This window comes from Rhodamnia argentea, chromosome 5 (assembly GCF_020921035.1).
Source record: "Rhodamnia argentea isolate NSW1041297 chromosome 5, ASM2092103v1, whole genome shotgun sequence".
In the NCBI taxonomy this organism is placed as follows: Eukaryota; Viridiplantae; Streptophyta; class Magnoliopsida; order Myrtales; family Myrtaceae; genus Rhodamnia; species Rhodamnia argentea.
In genome coordinates, this window is record NC_063154.1 from 26,655,058 (window position 1) to 26,675,037 (window position 19,980).

The 19,980-nt window shown below is 37.6% G+C and overlaps 1 protein-coding gene across 4 annotated transcripts; it reads right to left on the reverse strand.

Moving 5' to 3' along the window:
• Positions 1 to 309: 309 nt before the first annotated feature.
• On the reverse strand, positions 310 to 19,150 carry LOC115756912 (putative transferase At1g60990, chloroplastic). Of its 4 annotated transcripts, none has more exons than XM_048278536.1 (14): positions 18,880 to 19,150; positions 18,639 to 18,740; positions 17,887 to 17,920; positions 17,330 to 17,403; positions 17,152 to 17,217; positions 16,981 to 17,045; positions 16,672 to 16,759; positions 16,511 to 16,576; positions 15,867 to 16,032; positions 14,931 to 15,014; positions 14,734 to 14,861; positions 14,130 to 14,313; positions 1,176 to 1,208; positions 310 to 735 (listed from the first exon to the last, which is right to left on the reverse strand). In XM_048278536.1, exons 1-12 carry the CDS (start codon positions 19,075 to 19,077, stop codon positions 14,131 to 14,133), a joined length of 1,254 nt encoding a protein of 417 aa, XP_048134493.1. In that variant the 5' UTR covers positions 19,078 to 19,150; the 3' UTR covers positions 310 to 735; positions 1,176 to 1,208; position 14,130. The 4 variants fall into 4 exon arrangements, with proteins under 4 accessions (XP_048134493.1, XP_030552746.1, XP_048134492.1 ...); XM_030696886.2 differs by lacking the exon at positions 310 to 735 and adding an exon at positions 803 to 896; XM_048278535.1 differs by lacking the exons at positions 310 to 735; positions 1,176 to 1,208 and adding an exon at positions 13,201 to 13,493.
• Positions 19,151 to 19,980: the final 830 nt, after the last annotated feature.

Consider the following 19,980-nt stretch of genomic DNA (forward strand, 5'->3'; position numbering starts at 1 on the left):
GAAATTATTATTACTAAGAGAAAGATCTTGTTTGATGTGTCTCTCTGTCATTGAATACTTGCGGAACCTACTCTCGTTCTGCCTCCAGCGGTTGAACTCGTTCTTCTCTGTCAAAAAGTTTGTTCCTCAACCACTGAAGTCGATCCTCTTCACCATGATGTGGTCCGTGGGCCACTGCAATGGTGCCTGAGTCTGGTCTTTCAACCGATAGATGCAACTCTTGCTGAGGTTATTTCAATGCATTTGGAAATTTTACCTTTCATATATCCCATTAAAACAACGGGGATTGTCGCGAACAATTTTTTTTTCTTTCCTTCGGAATGTCACAAGCGATGAGGGATCTAAATGGTGGAATAAACAAGTATTTGGCTGAATTTGGCCTCGACCTGAACAGCTTCTCTCAGGTCTTCTAATGACTGAAAAATCGGTGAGGGCGGCTACTCGAGGTGTGGCCAGATCACACCACATACGTGAGTCTAACCGCACCTCGACGATTCCCCTCCCCCATTTTCCTATCACCAGAACGTCAACGATCAGATCGCCTGAGAGAAGCGATTTCTATTGAGACCAAGCTCAGCCGAGTATTTTCTTAATCTTATGTTCAGAACTCTCATTGCGCGTCTAAATCCGGAAGCAAAACACAGATGAAAATCATTATTTTAGGGACATGAATAATTAAAAGAAAAAAGAAGATACATACGGTTTCGGGTTCCATGCTGCTCCTCAGGTCAGAACCTGGACGTATTAAAACTACAAAAAGTCAAATCACGCGACAAAGATTGACGCCAGACATCTCATAAATGGTGATTTTTCACGAGAATGACAACTGAAGCTAAGACATACACAATTGTCTCAAAATATACAATGAAGCTGTGTAACAGATTCCAGCACCAACCCTAAAACAAAAATATTAAACGGATTAGTCCCGAAAACACTAATGTCTAGGCAAAACACTTGTATCTTTGTTTTTACCAACAATGAAAAGACAGTTTATTAGAACATGCAAACAAAAAGACATCAAAATATGAGTAAAACCAAAACAACAGAATGCTAAAACTGTGCAACCTTCAAAGTTCGAACAAGGTCCTAGATCCCAGCAACTTAAAACATCTAACTAAGTCTACTTTTTCCCAAAGCAAACAGGAAACAACCCTCAAAACTAAAGAAGACATTACCCGCATTTTCAAGCTCCTCTCCTCAGGCCAGACCTCAAAGGTGAACGGGGAAATTCATTATAGAGGGAAAAATAAAAAGAGGAATGTGAAGCAAAGCAGGAAAAAAAAAAGGTTACAAATCGGTACAAAATGCTCAGTTCTGGGCTGTGGCTCCTTAATATTGTTAGATCTGAATATAACGCTACTTTATTTGTTTGCCATCTCACCAGTTTCTCCAAGCGTTGGAAATCCAGATCGATTCACAGCATGGGCTGAGGGGGAGTGGTGGAGGAGAAGGGAAGACATCAGAAAGTTAATTTTCGTTTTACAACTGTGGCAAGTGGGGCTGCGGAGAAAAGGATTAGGGTTTGGAAAAAGCTTAAATAATAGAAAACGAATGAAGTAAAACAGAAAAAGTAATTTAAATTTACAGGAAGTGACTGAGAGGCAGTCAAAGAATTAGGAAAAAAGAAGAGAAAGACAAGGAGAAAGGACGAGCTAGTTGAGAAAGGAAAGGAGTAGGAAGAGATTGCATCGCTCGGGGACACGCCACATGACAGCTCACCGGATGAATGTTTCTGCGAAGAGATGGAAGAGGAGGAGGAGCAATGTTGAGGGGTTGGAGGTGGCTTGATTAATGTGGACGCATGTGGTGATTGTAGCTCTACACGGCATAAAAATAATCCTATGGATGGTGGAAACCTCTTTCATGCGCAATGTGAGGAAGAAGCGATCTTGGCTCTACATGACATGGAAATGATCCTACGGATGACGGAACTTTCTCTCTCGTGCTCAATGTGAGAAGGGATATGGATTTTGGCATAGGTGCTTGCTTGTCACCATAGCGAGGTTCAAGGCGTAAATCTCGGTGCAAGAGGATGGAGTTTTATAGGATTAGTGAATTAGGTCAGATGTTGGTAATTGATGCAGCAAACACAGTGGCAAACGCATTATCTTTATTGATGATGATTTGAAAGCATCTTTAGCAACTTTATTAGCATAAACATGAGTTATATTACTGCTACTACGGTCTGTTATGCATGTTGTAAAGAAAGACGACGTCGTGAGAAGCAAAATGGTTGCGTATATTATATCCAACGAAACTTTTTTGTTTTCCCTATTCTTTCTATTGATTGATGAATTGGGAGAATATGGACATTGGCTTTATTAGAAATTAATTACCAAGATTGTCACTAATAAACTATTTAATTCGATAGTTTATTTGGGTTCATTTGTAGTTGCTATTATTACGTATTTATGGATGATACTCGACAAATAATTACTCTAAGCATCATCGTGAAACTTTGGCATGGTTCTATGTACAAACTACATATGTCATCTTGCTTTCAAAATCATGAGATCTCCCTAATTATCTAGATTGATTTTAGCCCATAACAATTACAATTTGTAGCATATATTGCCTTTTTCGGGTGATGGGAGAATCCTATTGAAAGAAACTGAGATAATTAATATTGATGATGACAAAGCCGATCCAGGAAATATGAGCGGAATTTTTTTGGCATAACATAAACCTACAGTTGTTAAAGATCTCGGCGGAAGTAATCAAGAGAGGGAGAAAAGAGACCTTTAAAGGAAAAGAGGTTTGTGTTTTAATCTAAATGAGTGGGAGAATAATTACATCCATGGAAATGGTGTTGGTAGAAGCTGAACTCAAGATGATGGAAAGAAAATGGATCACAATATTTCCATTCATCGGATCTTGTTTCTTATGGACTTAAAATATCTTTTATCAAATATGTTTGGGACATAACTTTTGTCAAATGGCATAAACAGAAGAATATTGAAGTAAAAATCTCTGAAAACAGCTTAAGTAAATGTGTTTAACCATATTGTGCATGAAAATAAGGTAGGCTCAAGTATTGCTGAGCTAGATGATGGTGGCTATTTGCATGGTAGATGGTGTGCAACTGTTACTTTTAGATTTGGAAAGAGATGATGAGCTATGTATGAAGGTTGTCTGTGCTCTTCATAGACAATAAAATTTAGCTTGAAAGGTAATGGAGAACAGCATTTGTTAGGGCTTCAATGGACTTCGCACACTAAGATATTACGGGTGAACATGATTTTAGGGTAGAACGGAAACCGAAGAACTTAACCGGTGGAAATAGTGTAGGTTCTAAGAGGTGGAACCTATAATAAGTTTGTATTTTTCTTGTTTTATGTCTTCACGTGATCCTGTGATATTCCATGGTGTCTGATGATGAGTGTAATTTGGAACCATTAATCCGACCTTTCATTTCCAGTGACATCCATGATTGAATGTTTCATATTTTTTGGGAGTCTAAATATGAGTTATGATCAGTAGATTGTAGCAGCAAATGATGGTCATTACATGTGATAATTCATTGCAATTGTTTATTGAGAATACGTGTGGAACCTAGGTAAAACCTGAAACCAATCCTGGAACCTGTCATAAGGTAGGTTTTTGGATAATGCAAAGTTTCCCGGAACCACTCACCCCTAGCTTGAATCATGACAAATGCTACTTTCCAGTGCTTTTCGAGAGACAACCTTCATACATAGCCCATCATCTCTATTCATATATGAAATCAATTCTTCCATATTCTTTCATCTTCTACCATGTAAATAATTACCATAGTCTGGCTTAGCATTACAAAGCCTATCTTATTTACATTCATAATATAATTTAACATATTTAACTTCCTCAAGCTAATATTTGGAGACTTTTACTTCGTTTCGTTTCTATTCATGTGGTTTGATAATAGTCATGTCCCAAATAAATTTGGTCAAAGATATATTAAGCCCATCTAAAACAAGAGCTGATGAGCAAATCATAATAGAAATATTGTGATTCATTTTTCTTCCATCAGCTTAAGCCCGGCTTAAATCAGCACCATTACCATGGATGTAATTGTACTTTCCCCTCTTGATTACTCCCGCCAAGATCTTTCTCAACTTTAAAATTATGATGTGATAAGAAATTTCCACTCAAATTTCCTACACCAGCTATGTCATCATCAACATTAATTACCTCAACTTCCTAAATGGAGTTCTCCCATCAATTGAAAAAGGCAACATGTGCTGGAGATTGTAACTGTTATGAGATAAAATAAATCTAGATAACTAAGAAGATCTTATCATTCTGAAAGCAAGATGGCATGTAGTTTGTACATAGGAAAATGCTAAATTTTCACGGTGATGCTCTGAGAGGAATTTCTTGTTAAGTATTACCCATATATATGTAACAATAACTACATATGAACCTAGATCAATTATCGCATTGTGTAGTTTACTATTGACTATCTTGGTAATCAATTTCTAATAAAGCCAATGCTTATATTCTCTCAATCCATCAATCCATCGAAAAGACAATAAAGAACTAACAAAGTTTCATTGGATATGTACACAACACTTTTGCTTCTTTCTATTCCATCTCTCTTGTGAACATGCATATCAAACTGTAGCAATAGCAATATAACTCCTGTTCATCCCCATTAAGTTGCCAAAGAAATACTCAAAATCATCACTACTAAAGATATTATGTTTGTTGCATCAGTTACCAACCTCTAAGCCGATTTACTTACCTTGTAAAACTACATCCTTTTTCATTGACAATTTATGCCTTGACTTGCTAATGACCCCAAGCAAGCAACTGTGCCAAAATCTAGCTTCTTCCTCACATTGCACACGAAGGAGATAATTCCCCCAAACGTAGAATCATTTTCATGCCTAGTAGAGTCATGATGCCACATGCATCCACATTGATCAAGCCTCTCAAAGAACCGCCGGTTCCCCTTCTCTACTACCCAAAACACATTGCTCTCATTTTTTCGTTTTGAAGTCTCTTTCCAACTGCAAGACCCTCTAGTCCAAATCATTGGATTTCTTACCCCAAATTTGAAGACGACGCTCTAAGTCTCTCTTAAATAGTAGAAAACGAATGAAAAATTAAAATAGGAAAAGTAATTTAATTTACGAGTGACTGAGAGCCGGTCAAAGAATTAGAAAGAATGAAGAGAGAGACAAGGAGAAAAGACGAGCTTGTTGAGAGAGAAAAGGAGTAGGAAGAGATCGCATCACTCGGGGCCACGCATCACGTGCTAGCCATCGCGATGGTTGCTACCGTGAAGTGAAGGAAGAGAAGGGGGAGTAACGTTGAGGGGTTGGGGGTGGCTTGATAAATGTGGATGCATGTGGTGATCGTGGCTCTACACGTCATGAAAATGATTCTACGAATGGCGGAATTGTCCCTTTCATGAGTAATGCGAGGAAGAATATGGATTTGGCACAGATATTTGCTTGTTACCATAGCGAGGTTCAAGGCACCAATCTCCGGTGAAAGAGGATGGAGTTTTACGGGGTTAGTGAATTGGGTCGGATGTTGGTAATTGATGCAACAAACATAATACCTTTACCGACAATGATTTGAGTGCATCTTTAGCAAGTTTATTAGGATAAACATGAGTTATATTAGTACTATTACGGTCTGTTATGTATGCTATAAAAAAAGATGACGTCGTAAGAAGCAAAATGGTTGTGTATATTATATCCAACTAAACTTTCTTGTTTCTTCCCTATTCTTTCTATGGATTGATGAATTGGGAGAATATAGATATTGGCTTTGTTAGAAATTAATTACCAAGACTGTCACTAGTAAACTATTCAATGCGATAGTTGATTTGGGTTCATTTGTAGTTGCTATTATTACGTATTTATAAGTAACGCTCATGATCTCTCTAGTTATCTAGATTGATTTTAACCTATGAAAGTTGCAATTTTTAGCATGTATTATCTTTTTCGGATGATGGGAGAACCCAATTGAAAGAAGCTGAGGAAATTAATATTGATGATGACAAAGCTAGTCCAGGAAATTTGAGCAAAATTTTTTTGTCATATCATAAACCTATAGTTGTAAAAAATCTCGACGGACGTAATTAAGAGAGGAAGAAAAGAGACCTTAAAAGGAAAAGAGGTTCGTGTTTTAATCTAATTAAGGGGAGAATAATTACATCCATGGCTATTATGCTGGTACAAGCTAGACTCAAGATGGTGGAAGTATAATGAATCACAATCTTTCCAATGAGATTTGGTCATCAACCTGTTTCTTATGACCTTAACATTTACAAAATATGTTTGGGACATGACTTTTGTCAAACATAGATAGAAGAATATCAAAGTAAAAATCTCCAAAAAGAGCTTGAGTACGTAAATGTGTTCAACTATATTGCGCAAGAAAATAAGGTAGGCTTAGGTATTGTTAAGCTAGACAATGGTGGTTATTTGCATGGTAGACAATGACAGAATGTGGAAAAGTTACTTTTAGATCCGGAAAGAGAGGATGAGCTATGTATGAAGATTATTTGGGCTCTTTACGTACGACAAAATTTAGCCTGAAAGACAATAGAGAATAGCATTTGTCGGGGCTTCAGTGGCCTACGCACACTAAGATATCAATATTTACGCAGCTTGAAATAGGGGTGGCGGGATCCGAAGAACCCAACTTGTGAAAACAAAGTTCTAACTAGGTTTCGGGAGGTGAAACCTAGAACAAGTTTGTGTTTTCTTTTCGTTTTATGTCTTCACGTGATCTTGCGGTATTCCATGTTGTTCGATGATGAGTGTGCAATTTGTAACCATTAGTCTGACCTTTCATTTTCGGCAATATCAATGATCGAGACTTTTACTTCATTAATATTTAATATTCTTCATATGTCTAAATGTGAGTTATAGTCGGTAGATTGTAGCAGCAAATGATGGTCATTACAAGTGAGAATTCATTGCAATTGTTCAATTAAGAATACATGTGAAATCTAGGTAGACTTTAGAACCAATCCTAAAACCTGTGATAAGATAGGTTCTAAGATATGCAAAGTAGGTTTCGGGGAACCTGAAACCACTCACCCCTAGCTTAAACCCTCACAAATGCTACTTTCCAATGCCTTCTTGGCTAAAATTTGCCGTTTGTAAATGGCACAAATAACCTTCATACATAGCCCATCATCTCTGTCCAAATATGAAATCAACTCTTCAACATTCTTTCATCCTCCACCATGTGAATAACTACCATAGTTTGGCTTATAAGTACCTAAGCCTACCTTATTTTCATTCACAATATAGTTGAACACATTTAACTTCCTCAAGTTAATTTTTGGAGACTTTTACCTCGATATGTTTTTATTCATACCATTAGACAATAGTCATGTCCTGAATAGATTTGGTAAATATATGTTAAGTTCATCAGAAATAGGAGCCGATGAGCAAATGGATGTAAATATTTGTTGAGTATTACCCATACATACATAATAATAACTACATATGAACCTAGATCAACTATCATATTGAGTAGTTTATTAATGATAATCTTGATACTTAATTTCTAATAAGGCTAAGGCCTATATTCTCCCAATTCATCAATCCATCGAAAGAACAACGATGAAACAAGAAAGTTTCGTTGGATATATATGCAACCCTCTTTTGCTTCTTTCTATGCCATCTTGCAAACACGCATATCAAACTGTAGCAATAGCAAAGTACCTCTTGTTTACCCTCATTATGTTGCCAAATATATACTCAAATCATCATCACTAAAGATAAGATGTTTGTTGCAAGTTATCAACATCTAAGTTGATTCACTTACCTTATAAAACTACATTCTCTTCCACCGAAGATTTATTCCTTGACCCGCTAATGGCCACAAGCAAGCACCTGTGCCAAAATGCAGCTTCTTCCTCGCATTGCACACGAAGGAGACTAGTCCACCAAATAAAGAATCATTTCCATGTCAAGTAAAGTCACGATCGCTACACGCATCCACATTGATTAAACCTCTCAAAGAACCGCAGGTTTGTCTTCTCTACTACCCAAAATACATTGCTCCTTATTTTTCCGTGTTGAAGTGTCTCTTTCCAACTGCAAGACCCTCTGGTCCAAATCCTTGTATTTCTTACCCCAAATCCAAAGCCAACTCTCTAATTCCCTTTTATCACCATCTAATTCATCGTTCCTCCTTAGCTCAACCAATATCTCCTTCAAACTTGTTTCTCCTCCTCCTCTCCCCACTTTCTCCATAACATCATATACATCCTTGGCTATTCCCTGTCTCTTAGTCATCACACATTCACCTCTACTCATCCTACATTTCCGTAGGTCATCCTCGAGGCATATTTCCTTTGAATTTAGGAGGTCAAACTCATTCTTAAACGACTCATTCTGGCTACTCGGGTCCTTGACCTCGTGGTTCAACCTCCTTTGCATCGATTCTAGAACCTTCTAGACTTCCTTGAAGGATACATGCTTGAAAGGGATGAGCGTCGACATGAAGCGATTTTGGACATCCTCGTCGTTGTTGAAGGAGGAAGTGAAAACCTGTTCCAAGCCACAATTCATGGCGACTCAATACAAAAAGCATTGAAAACTTAACATGCACGAACGATTTGGTTCACAAACGAGGCAACTTGTTCGCTCGTGAGTGCCACGACCCTCCCGTTCAAGTAGATAACGGGTTTAGAGGTAATGTCGTGTTAGGGACCGTTGGTCCTCAACCGGCACAAGTTCTCCCAAACCCTTACCTCATGCGGCATTAGAAGATTCATTTTAATTTGATTTTAACCAAACTAAAAAGAGAATTCTATGTGAGGAGTCGCCACTAGCTTATTAGAGTCGGCTAGAAACCAAGTGAGGTGTGGGAGAATAACTTACTTCCTTTGCACCTAGATCTAGCATTGAGACTTGATTACACTAGTAATCTAACTACTGTCCTTTTGGTACCTAAACTTGATCACTTTTTAACTAAGCATCACATGCAATCTCTCTTATCCAATTATGAGTCCTAAAGTTCTTGTCCGTGAAGTGTCTATGCAAGGTTTTTTGTGTTCATTATGATCCTTAAATGTAACCTAAGAATTCAAATAAAACAAACAAATCACAACACAGAAGACATATAAAAGAATTACAGCCGGTTCATCAAATATAGTAATTAAAGAATGAGTAAAAGATCAAGTAGTAAAATAACCCGATACAAGTCGGGCAAAGAATATAACATAACCTTGTTATCAAGCCTCAGGACAACAACCCTGTGAGCTAATCTCAAATTGAATCCAATTCCTTGTATGAAAGATTAGTCTACTACAACTATATTAAAGGAACTCACTAAATATTTCTAAACTATATATATGCTAACTAAATAAAAATAAACTAAATCTAGCGGGAAAACTTGACAATCCAATCAAGGTCTCTAATTTAATCCATTTTCACATTTTTCAATAATTTTCGAAATTTTGCATTTCTACATCTTTTACGTCTAGAAGAAACATGTGTTACCTAAATATTTATGAGATGAAATGCGATAAAAGTGCTCCCATGTTAAGTTTTCCTACTCACTTTAAAATGTCTAATCTTGCGGTGGAAAGGACAAATGTTATAAAGAGCGCGGCCGTGAACTTTGAATGAAAAGTGATACGTAATCACAATAGTTACTACAATGAGCACTATAATCCAATTGAGAAACGTTGGACAGCATGAATGCCAACCAAAGATCGTATCACGCCACTATTTGCATATGGGAAGTATCCTCTCAGAAAGTTTGACCAATACTCACAAGATACCCAACAAATTAAAACGCCACTAGCTACAAACACAATTTACGTTGGACAACAAAATGAAGACCCCACCAACTACAAACACAATTTTATTGTCAGCAAAATTAATCATTGTCAACAAGCAAGAAAGAAGACCCCCAAGTCCAATAAGAACTTGCTCAAGCTTCACAGTCCCGGGAATACTTTGAACATTATCAAAGAATGTCATCAAAGATTTTGGAGGAGCTTAGAATGGGGGTAGAGAGACAGAGAGACATGAGGATAACGCTTGAATTACCCTATATATGTCCTTGAAGAACAGAAAGAAGACCCCCCAAGCCACAAAATACAAGTTGATCATCCAAATGAGATCAGAAATCATCAATCACTGCACAAGTACAAATGGTCTGCAAGTTCCTAGGACATCCTAAGCACGTTTCGAGTCATAAGAACGTGATGATTGAACATTAAATCAATATGAATCCAAAGCGTAACTTGGTTACGTGGATATACAAGCTGAGGAGGTCTGAGTAACACATAAGTAACATTGAACAACTATCGACTTTATTCGACTCAAACCCGGGCAACATGAATGTCAAAAGTGACCCTTGGTTCGCAATCAGTTCATGTAATTAGGAAACAGCTAGAATGGGCCTAGGATCAAATATCAACAATTTGACTTTAACTGAACTCCCGTTGTTCTCCCATTGTTTCAATTCTATCAACACGAACAAGTAAGATGAGATCCTTCAAACTTATATGCCAAGTTTGTGACCTTCTCGTCTAACTATTTATTTTTATTGAATTCAACGGTCATAATTTGAACCCCGTAACCCGTTTCAAACCTTACCTGTTCAAGAGAACACGTGATATAATTTTCACTGGCAATGACACGTGGGTAATTTGTTTCCAGCAATAACGCCCCTGCAAATCAAAGAAAAAGAGACGACAAGCTTCAAGAGACAAGGGGATATAGACGTACGCACACAGAGCTGTATAAAATCAAAAGGAAAACAAATACTGGACTTAGCTTCAATTAGAATCAGAATCCTTTGATAACAGACGCAGGTAAAAGGGGCAGGAAAAACTAATACAGCAAATATCCCAATCACAATCATCACCAGACATCCGAGCTTGCATCATCTACCTCCGGTCATTTCTCATCAGTCGACGCGCATCCCCGGAGCATTTTACGCAATGCAGAGGCACACAAACGAAAGAAAGTTTAGAATTCACGCTCGGCAAACCGTAAAATATGCACATTGTCTATAATGAAAAAAAAAAATCAACGAATCAGATAAAATTCCATGAACATCGCTAAAAGCGCACGCACCCTTGAATGATTTCTGGAACCAAATCTCGGCAAAAATCTCAGATGCATATCATCAAACAGGTCATGTGCGATTGTTTGAAAGATCGATTCAAGCCATTTCGCGCTCTGAAAAAAACGATAGGAAATGCTCATGATCAGAGCGTGGAGAAATAAGGACATCACCTTGTTATAGAATCCGAGGGAAGTCGCGGTAATGGTTAGAATCGGAACCGCTTTAAAAAAACTTCGAGGGAGATTCAAGTTCTTCAAGCTAGTCAAAAGAAAAAACCCTTTTTTCACCCTTTTTTCTTCAGCCCTCAATCCCCTCCAAAGAAAAAATTAGAAAACCTAGATTGTTTTTAGGGTTTATGTAATTGCGCCAAGTAGATTTTGTTCAGGGTTTATGTGGTTGCACCAAGTGGCGCAATCTCGAGAGTGCGATTCAAACCTTACGATATCGGTATGGTATTTTAAATGATCCATAAACTTTTAGGGCTTCTTAGATTGAAACTTCTTTAATCGAATTCGAATTTTCTAAAATTTATATTCTTGAATTTTTAGTGTCACCAGAAAAAGTTTACACTTATCTAGCAAGAAAGAGTGAGATTTAATACGGATTTTTTTTTGTCAAGGACAAGTCAAATTTACGAAGTTATTGAAAATTATTTTAAATTTTAAAGCATAAAAAATGCAAAAAAAATACCATGAAATCATTTTAAACGATGTGGTATAAATGGGGTCTATGAGTTTAATCAGGAATACTATAGAAAGAATTTGCATGTTTTCGTGGTTCCAAGCAAAATAAAACGTGCAATATGAAAAATGAGTATAACTTAATAAACATGTGACAATCTAAATTAATAGAGTGGAATTTGAAAACAACACATAGAATAAAATCTTTGGATGAAAATGGAATCAAAGGTAATTACCAACTTTTTGTTCTTATATAAAAGGCATCTTAGGTAGGCTTTTGCAAAAAGCATATTTCATGTGAGGATTACACTACCAGATGGTTAGATCACATGTGCGGGCATAACACTACTTTTGGAGCAGAAATTCATTTGGTAGTGCAACTTGAGCAAAAATCTTTTTAGTTATGTAATTTTATTTTTCTACTCCGGTGCATTTTTTTGGTTAAGTAAAAAAAATTTACCTTTCTCCAGAAGTAAAAGTTGATTTCTATAGCACAAGTATTGCCATGCGCAATCCCAACATAAAAAAAAAAAATGAGTGATTTCAAAATTTAACCATCATGTGGGTGGACAATAATATCACACGGGCAAAACTTTAGTAATTCACACTACGATACATCAAAAACTTTTCTCAGCTTTTACATTCTAGAATAAGCCGAATGAAAGTCATCAACTCAAGAAGAGGATTCACAAAATAATTACTTACTGTTGGCTTGATTCCAACTGATTGCGCTGAACCTTCCTCGCGAAACATCTTAATTTCATGAAATTTGGTCATTGAACTCGTATATTCATTCGGTCGTACCAATTATTGTCTTCACTTACTATTGCTAATTGCATAAACTTGCTAATGTGGAGTTGTTGAGGTGGCTCCCTATGATAGCCAATATCGAAGGAACGCTTAATTGTCGCCTCCCCAGTTGATGGTCGAGCCGGATGGTGAGCGAGAGGTGACCGTAATCCGGGCAACTAGTCAAGACTTTCCGGATCACAAGAGCAAATGGCCATGTTTGGCAAAAGCTTTACTGTTTGAATTGAGCCCGAACATGGTGAGTGGGTTTATCGGTCGTGGCTCATCCAATGATCATATCGATTGCGAACTCTTGCTCGATTCTGGTCAAGCACAAAGCATTAGCAAGGTTCGTTGCACAGCAATGTCCGGACCTGCACATTTCGGCCGTCGTACCCGACCACGAATTTTTGAGGCAATTTTCCTGTGATGTGGCAACAGACTTTTGTATTTATAGTGTTCAACCCAGCTGGTTTAATTTCAATTTCGGCCGATGCTTGGGGGATCATTCGCTGGCCCGACGTACCTATCACATGCTTTGATTGAGTTTGAGTAAATCTCATCTCTTGAGAAGTCCATATCCAGGTGGACTGGTATCAAATGAACAAATAACTCTTGAGGGATTAGCTTAAAGAGTCGTCCTTCACAAAGCAAGATTTATACCGCAAAACGATGCTTAAGAACACCATTATAGCCTCAATAGTCGCAGTCTTTTTGCTAATGCTTCTTCACATCAAAAGCTTTGTAAGTTCTTAACCAGATAATGCGGCTTTAAGCCAACCGGCAACGGGGAAACCAATTCAACTAGTGAGAATAGAACCCATGAAAAAAGATGCTTCAAAACACAATTCGACAGTCAAAATCCAATGTTCACATGACTTTGTTTGTCTGTGTACTGTTTTGCAGGGCATCACTTGAAAAATATCATCTCAACCATTTGCCACTCCAAAATGCATTTGCAGTAGATCACATCTTCATCAGTCAAACCTGCACAATAGCCCCGGCCACAATTTCACTTCCTTCCCTCCCTCCTTCACAAATGAGTAGGACAAAGTTGCTACATCTTGACTAGACAGACAAATAGAGAAGTTGATGGTCACATGCCACCACCATGTAATTTTCTCACAAATCGACAAAAACATGTCCAACAAATGTCATGAACACCTAGTTATCTTGTAGACATAAAGAGAGCTGCCAAGAATCATCGTAGAAGATGTGTAGCTATCTGTTTGCAGACAACCAGCAACATTGAGAACTGACATTCGACCAAACCATTATTTCTCAGTGATGAGGCATACGTAACATGACTTGCATATGGAGGATTTCTTTTTCAAACTGAACAAAAAAAAAAAAAAAAGCTCAGGGTCTCCACACAACTCACATGGGAAACATTAGGCAGTAAGCTGCTTAACAGTGATTCAGAGAAGAAAATATTATTTCGTGAAAAAATAGACAATTTTACACTTCCTCAATTTACTCACGACCACATTTTAGAAAACCGGCTGCCTCTTCCTGGCGAGCATGCATACAAAAACACCAGCCCATCTCTCTCTATTAAATCAAAGTTATCCTCAGTAGAAATGATCTATACATAGGTACATAGAGATGATATAACCAAATTACCTCAGGAACCTGATTTCTTCCCGAGTGGATGTTGCTTAGCAAGATAAGGAAGATTCATCACTCTCCCAACAATGTCATCTCCAACAAGAACAGTGCTTCCTTCTGAGGCAGCCTGTCTTTTAATGTATCCCAAGCCAAAATACCCAGGTTCCCTTCTCGATGTGCAACTTGTCAGCTTTCCAACCTACAGGGTCCATCCAGTACCAAAATTTTCTGACTCTCAAACTCGTATAGACTATAAAAGTTGACTGCGTCAAATATGAGGCAAAAGAGAAATCATTCCATAAGACAATTAAAACAGAATCCACAATTTATGCCAGGCCACGGCCTAAGCGTGTCAGCGGAAAATTCAGAGGCAAGACATTGCAAATGATTCATTAAGCGCCAGAAATACATAAGAGACGAGTTTATTTCGCTCCAAACGTAAATTTCTGATCGATTAGAAAGATAGTTTCAAGAAAGATAGGAGATAATTAGCCTTGGCCTAATTTTCAGAAATTTTTCTGTCTTTTTTAAACGCTTGGGCATATCTTTGGTTATAAATGTAGCTTCTTTGTTAATATTTTTCAGTATTACGTCACTCTATGCCAAACACAGACTGTACCTTTTTCCCATCAACAAGGATGGGGCTTCCAGGTCTTGCTGGTGCAGATAGCTGAACACCCCATAGGCCCTGTTTGACTCCATCATAAGTTATCAGTCTAGATATCGTCTCTTGCCCCTTATAACAGCCTGAGAAGTCAAGATAGTGTAAATCATCTAGATTTCTTTAAAAACAGATGTTTTATTGTAAAGAGATACCCTTATCTAGTGATATTGAGTTCCAGAGACCAGCTTCTAAAACATTGTACTCTTTGGTAAGCTCCTTCCCAGGTGCCGGTCTTCCTGCAAACAACCATGTTTGTCTAATGGGATCAAAATCTGAAGAATGTGATTAGAAGCGACTGATCGACACCTTCCTCATCGACAGTGATTTCTCATAAATGTCATTAGTGGCAAACCACACCATGCACATTTGGAGCATGCACAAATATGGTAACCATGACATGTCAATGCAACAACCAAAATACTCTCAACAAGGTGAACTTTCCCTTTTGTAAGACAGACCTGGTTATGTCATCACATCACAAATGCCATTATACTTAATGAGCAATGACCTTAATGAAAAGTGAAACTATAAATTTCGTGTTAATAAAGTTTCTATCATTGAACAACAGAAGAAATTCAAATCAGATGACACCTCCCAGTGGAACATAAAAAACAGCCGACTATAGCACTAAGTTGATTTCATGATCTTAAAAGTTAAGCATAAATCAGCTCATGATCAGCAATACCGAAAAGAAGCTCTAGTGACCAAAATTACCACAAGTAGGTTATGGAAGCTTATAAGTAACACCTCAAAGCAAACTCCACTGTTAGAAAAGTCCATCAACAAATGCATTCCCTCATCAGGATCCTGATCCCCATGTATATAACCATAGCAGAGGGCCAACGTAGCTTAGTGGATGCCATCCTAGAAAATGTCCCAACAAAAACCAAAACATACATGTCCACTACCAGATATAACGCCTTGAAACCATAGTTCCCATTCACTCACACTAAATCACTAACTACTACATAAGTTCATCCCCAGTATTATCGAGCGATTAGGGAAAATTTCCAAACAGACAACAGTATGCATATGCTAAAGCGATACTTTACATGAAAAGTAATGCATTTAAGCTGAGATAAATTGACCTCGCAAAATCCTTAGCCTTTCCCACGCATTAGCTCCCATTGGGATGGCACCATGAGATAAGAGGATATCCCAGACAGTTGTGGCAGCAGCAGGCGACATCAACATAGAATAACCTTCTTCAGAAACAAGATTTCCAACTCCTACTGTTATTGGCATTCCATTTATCTGCAAATGCAGAACATTCTGTCAATTGAATGTCCAGGTTATATGAACTTGACTCTCATCACACTTTTTGAGCATCAGAGACAGAGATCAAGAACTTGCAGGTTATGATGATGAAAAAGTTATAATGCCTAAGCTGTAGATATGATGTCAGCAAAATTACATCATATCTCTTTATTGTCAATAACTGCTGGACATGGAACATACGGATGCAGTGTTCCTGTTGGCAGCCTTGATAGATGAAGTCCTAAAGAGCACATTGCATAACATACTCAGCAAAAAGACTATAGGTTGCAATACTTAGGCACTTCTTTGCTGCATCACTCCAGTCCTTTTCACATAACAGCTAAGGGAAGGAAGATGCTATAAATTGAATATGCTCAAATTCACAGGAATGTCAATTGGATTACATGCAATCATATGCTATGCCCTCTAAATCAGCAACCAGAAGGATTTAATATGAAGATCCAACAAACATTACACTGTAATGTTTATGTGAGCCATATGGCTGTCCATCCAGATCCTTCAAATTAAGATGCTCCATAACCTGTTAAAATTTCAAAACATAGCCAACAGAATCATAAATATGAACCTGCTGAAAGTTTGAACATCATGTCTAAGTTCATGGGATAGCACAGATACTTGACAGCTCTTAGGTCCCAGAAGGACGAAGAAGCTTGTCTGCTTGGTGATATCTGTGATCTCAACCTTGTCAGCAAAAAATATGTACCTAGACAAAATTCTAATGGTTAGATAATACTCGCTTACTGAAAAATCCAATGAAATGCATTAAACTACTTAGTGAAAAACAAATTTCATCTATCGACTCCATGGTTGTACCAGAGTCTCGAGTTTGAATGGGAACCAAAAAAAAAAAACAATCAGTACGTGAATGTATGAACCATTATACCAGTCCAGTTTTTGAGAAGAGTCCATGACAAAAGGACATACTTTGTGAGCGTTTCTGTTATGCTTTGACAGGTGACTGGAGAGACCACCAAAGTGATAGCGTTTTTCTGTTACATAATGCAGTCATGACTACCAACAAAGAATTATCTCAACTGCAGCCGGAGGAAAAAAATATAATAAGGAGCAAGAATCAAGCAAAGCACTGAGTTTTACCATGATCCATGCATAGCCAATATCGATTGTCCGTGCTGTTGGTGTCACAAAAACTGTGTCACATCCCTAATGATTTGCCGTAGACATTCATTTAGCAACATGAATATGAGACCCGGAAACACGAGAGTACAGAGAGCTTGGTGGAAAAGAAGAGCAAATTGAGTGTGAAGGTCCTCACTTCTCCTTCATGAAGGCATTCAAAATGTGCTGTGGTCTGATTATGAAGAAATGAGACACGGTCTTCTCCACTGACTTCGTATGAAATGCATTGATAGAAACAAGGATGAAAGCAAAGAATAATCAAATTTGATGAAAGTTCAACAAGCACAAGATGCAATGTATTCAACAACTTAAATGCCCTAGAAGATTTGGGCAACAGCTCAGCACCACAACCTTATTGAAGTGCAACACAATTTCAAACCAGTGAAGGGAGCATGAAGGAGCCAAATAGAGTGATAATTATTTAAGACAACAAATGCAGTGGCATCTCAACTTAACTTTCAAAAGGCGCATCATTTTGGAGGAAACTGTTTCTATTAAAAGAACGACGCGATTCATTTGCTTAGTCAGAATATACCTATCGATTATCATTGATAGGAGTTTACAAAAATAATTTTAACAAGACATGTAAGTTGTTTGAAAGATATTATGGGAGCCATTGTTACAAAAATTCCCGTTAGAACATACATATCATGCAAACTGTGAAAATGACCTCCCATAAGAAGAGATTCATACCTCTTATTCGTCCAAAGTGCGACAAATCCACAACCTAGACCATCATGTGTATGAATCAATGAATCAAATCTGACAAAGTAAAAATGACAACTAAACAAAATTAAGCGGAAATAAGTAGCTGTTCATATGTTCAGCTTAAGAATAAATTGAAGACCCAATTGAGCAAAATCTCAAGCACATAGTGTACAAATTGGTCGTGTCACATTATCATAAACCAAACCAAATGACTAAGGAGTCACTGCAAAAGTAAAGTCCTGCTTAATGGGTATGAAATGTGAAACAGTCAATGTGTAAGTATAACATGTTCAACCAATGTTAAATGGAATATTCTTCATCTTAATCTCATCGAGGAGACTCCGCCTCCAAGTTTCTAATTAAACACCCCCCCCCACACCAGTACATCCACGTGTGTATCCTCACCTCAGCTTCTTAGCTTGATAAAATGTTAATGAAAACCAGAAACAAGCACCAAGTACAAGTCGGAGGTTGAGATAATCGCATTTTCTGGACATAAACTTGAATTTGTTGGCATTAATACAGTAGCTTAGCTGGAAGTAACATTTCTTTCATCCCACCACAGTTATTATAGCCTTACGAAAGGCCAGCCAACTAGAGGGTCAATCAAAGGGTCCAAAATATAGGCAGGGGTGAACAAAATGAGAGGCATACTAGAATTTCTGTCCAAGATCGAATCATTCTTGTGTTACCCTTGTTAGCAAGCACAAGAGAGAAAGTAAAAACTATCCACATACAGCAAGACCGTTATCAGCTGCATCCAATGCTTCGTCATCGTTGTCATAAGTCTCCACAACCCCATCGGCCGAGACCTTCCCTCCAACCACCATCATGGAGTCCTGCAAAGCGTCCCAGCGCAGCAACTCACATACCCAGAAGACACCCAGCAACAGAACAGATAAATAAAACCGTCGACAGCGAAGACCCAACAACGACCAAGCGGAATTAAACTGCTCCACTATACAATGGGGTGCTCACCGCGAGGTCGTGATCGATGGGCGGAGGAGACAGGTCGAAAGGGGTCGCTGAAATCGGAGAGAGACGCCTTCCCCTCTGTGTCCCATTCCGACGCCATGGACAGAGAGTGGGAGCGAGAGTCGTCCTGCTCCTGACGGAGGAAGGACGTGGAATCGCGCATGGAGGAAAACGAAACGCAATCGTCGACGAGGACGACATCGTTTGGGTTCAAGCGAAGGGAACGCGCTCAGAGTATCCTGAACTGAACTCAATTAAGAAGAAGAAGAAGAAGAAGATTCCCGAGAAAGAATGTAGGTGAACTGGTGAAGGTGTAAATTCGAGCTTTGTACTTACTTTGTGTGACGTGGCACAATCAATCTGTCAATTTACAAATAAACTATACCAGATAATCCCATAAAAACCCAACAGTTAAATTAACGATAATGTTCGACCAAAAAAAAAATTAACGATAATGTCTGACCAAAAAAAAAGAAAAAACCATGATCAAAACCAGATTGAATTATATACTTATATCAAGAGCGCGATATAATTAATTGTTATGTTATATTCGTTTGTTAATTTATAATCCTCATGCTTATTAAATTTTGCAATTAAGCGTATCGACCTTTGGCTCCATCGAGCTTATCATTAATTAGGATATGAATTGTTGCTTTTCTCTTATATATGCATTATTTTTTTAATGTAATTCTCAAGTTTGTAATATAAACAATTGAGTCTTTGAATTCATTTGAAACTTTTTGTCTCTAAATCTCTACTTATAATAAGTAGCAACTCACTTATTTTTCTATGCGAAAATATCATTTTGAAGATCACGTGAGCATCATAAAAAAGACAAGAATAAAATAAAAACTAAAGTATCCTCACGAGAGCATTTAAGAATGAAAAGTATAATTACAATAATCATTTTTCGTTTAGGTTGTATTTTCTTTAATTTTGAATATATACAATTTTTGTCTCTGAAATTTGATTAATGCACGAACTTATATATGCGAGATTAGAAGTTCTTTAATGTTTTAATATTCTATAGTTAATTTTTTTTATTATTTACTTTAAATCTTAAATATACACTAATTTTCTCTCTAAAATTTGAAAGGGAAAATG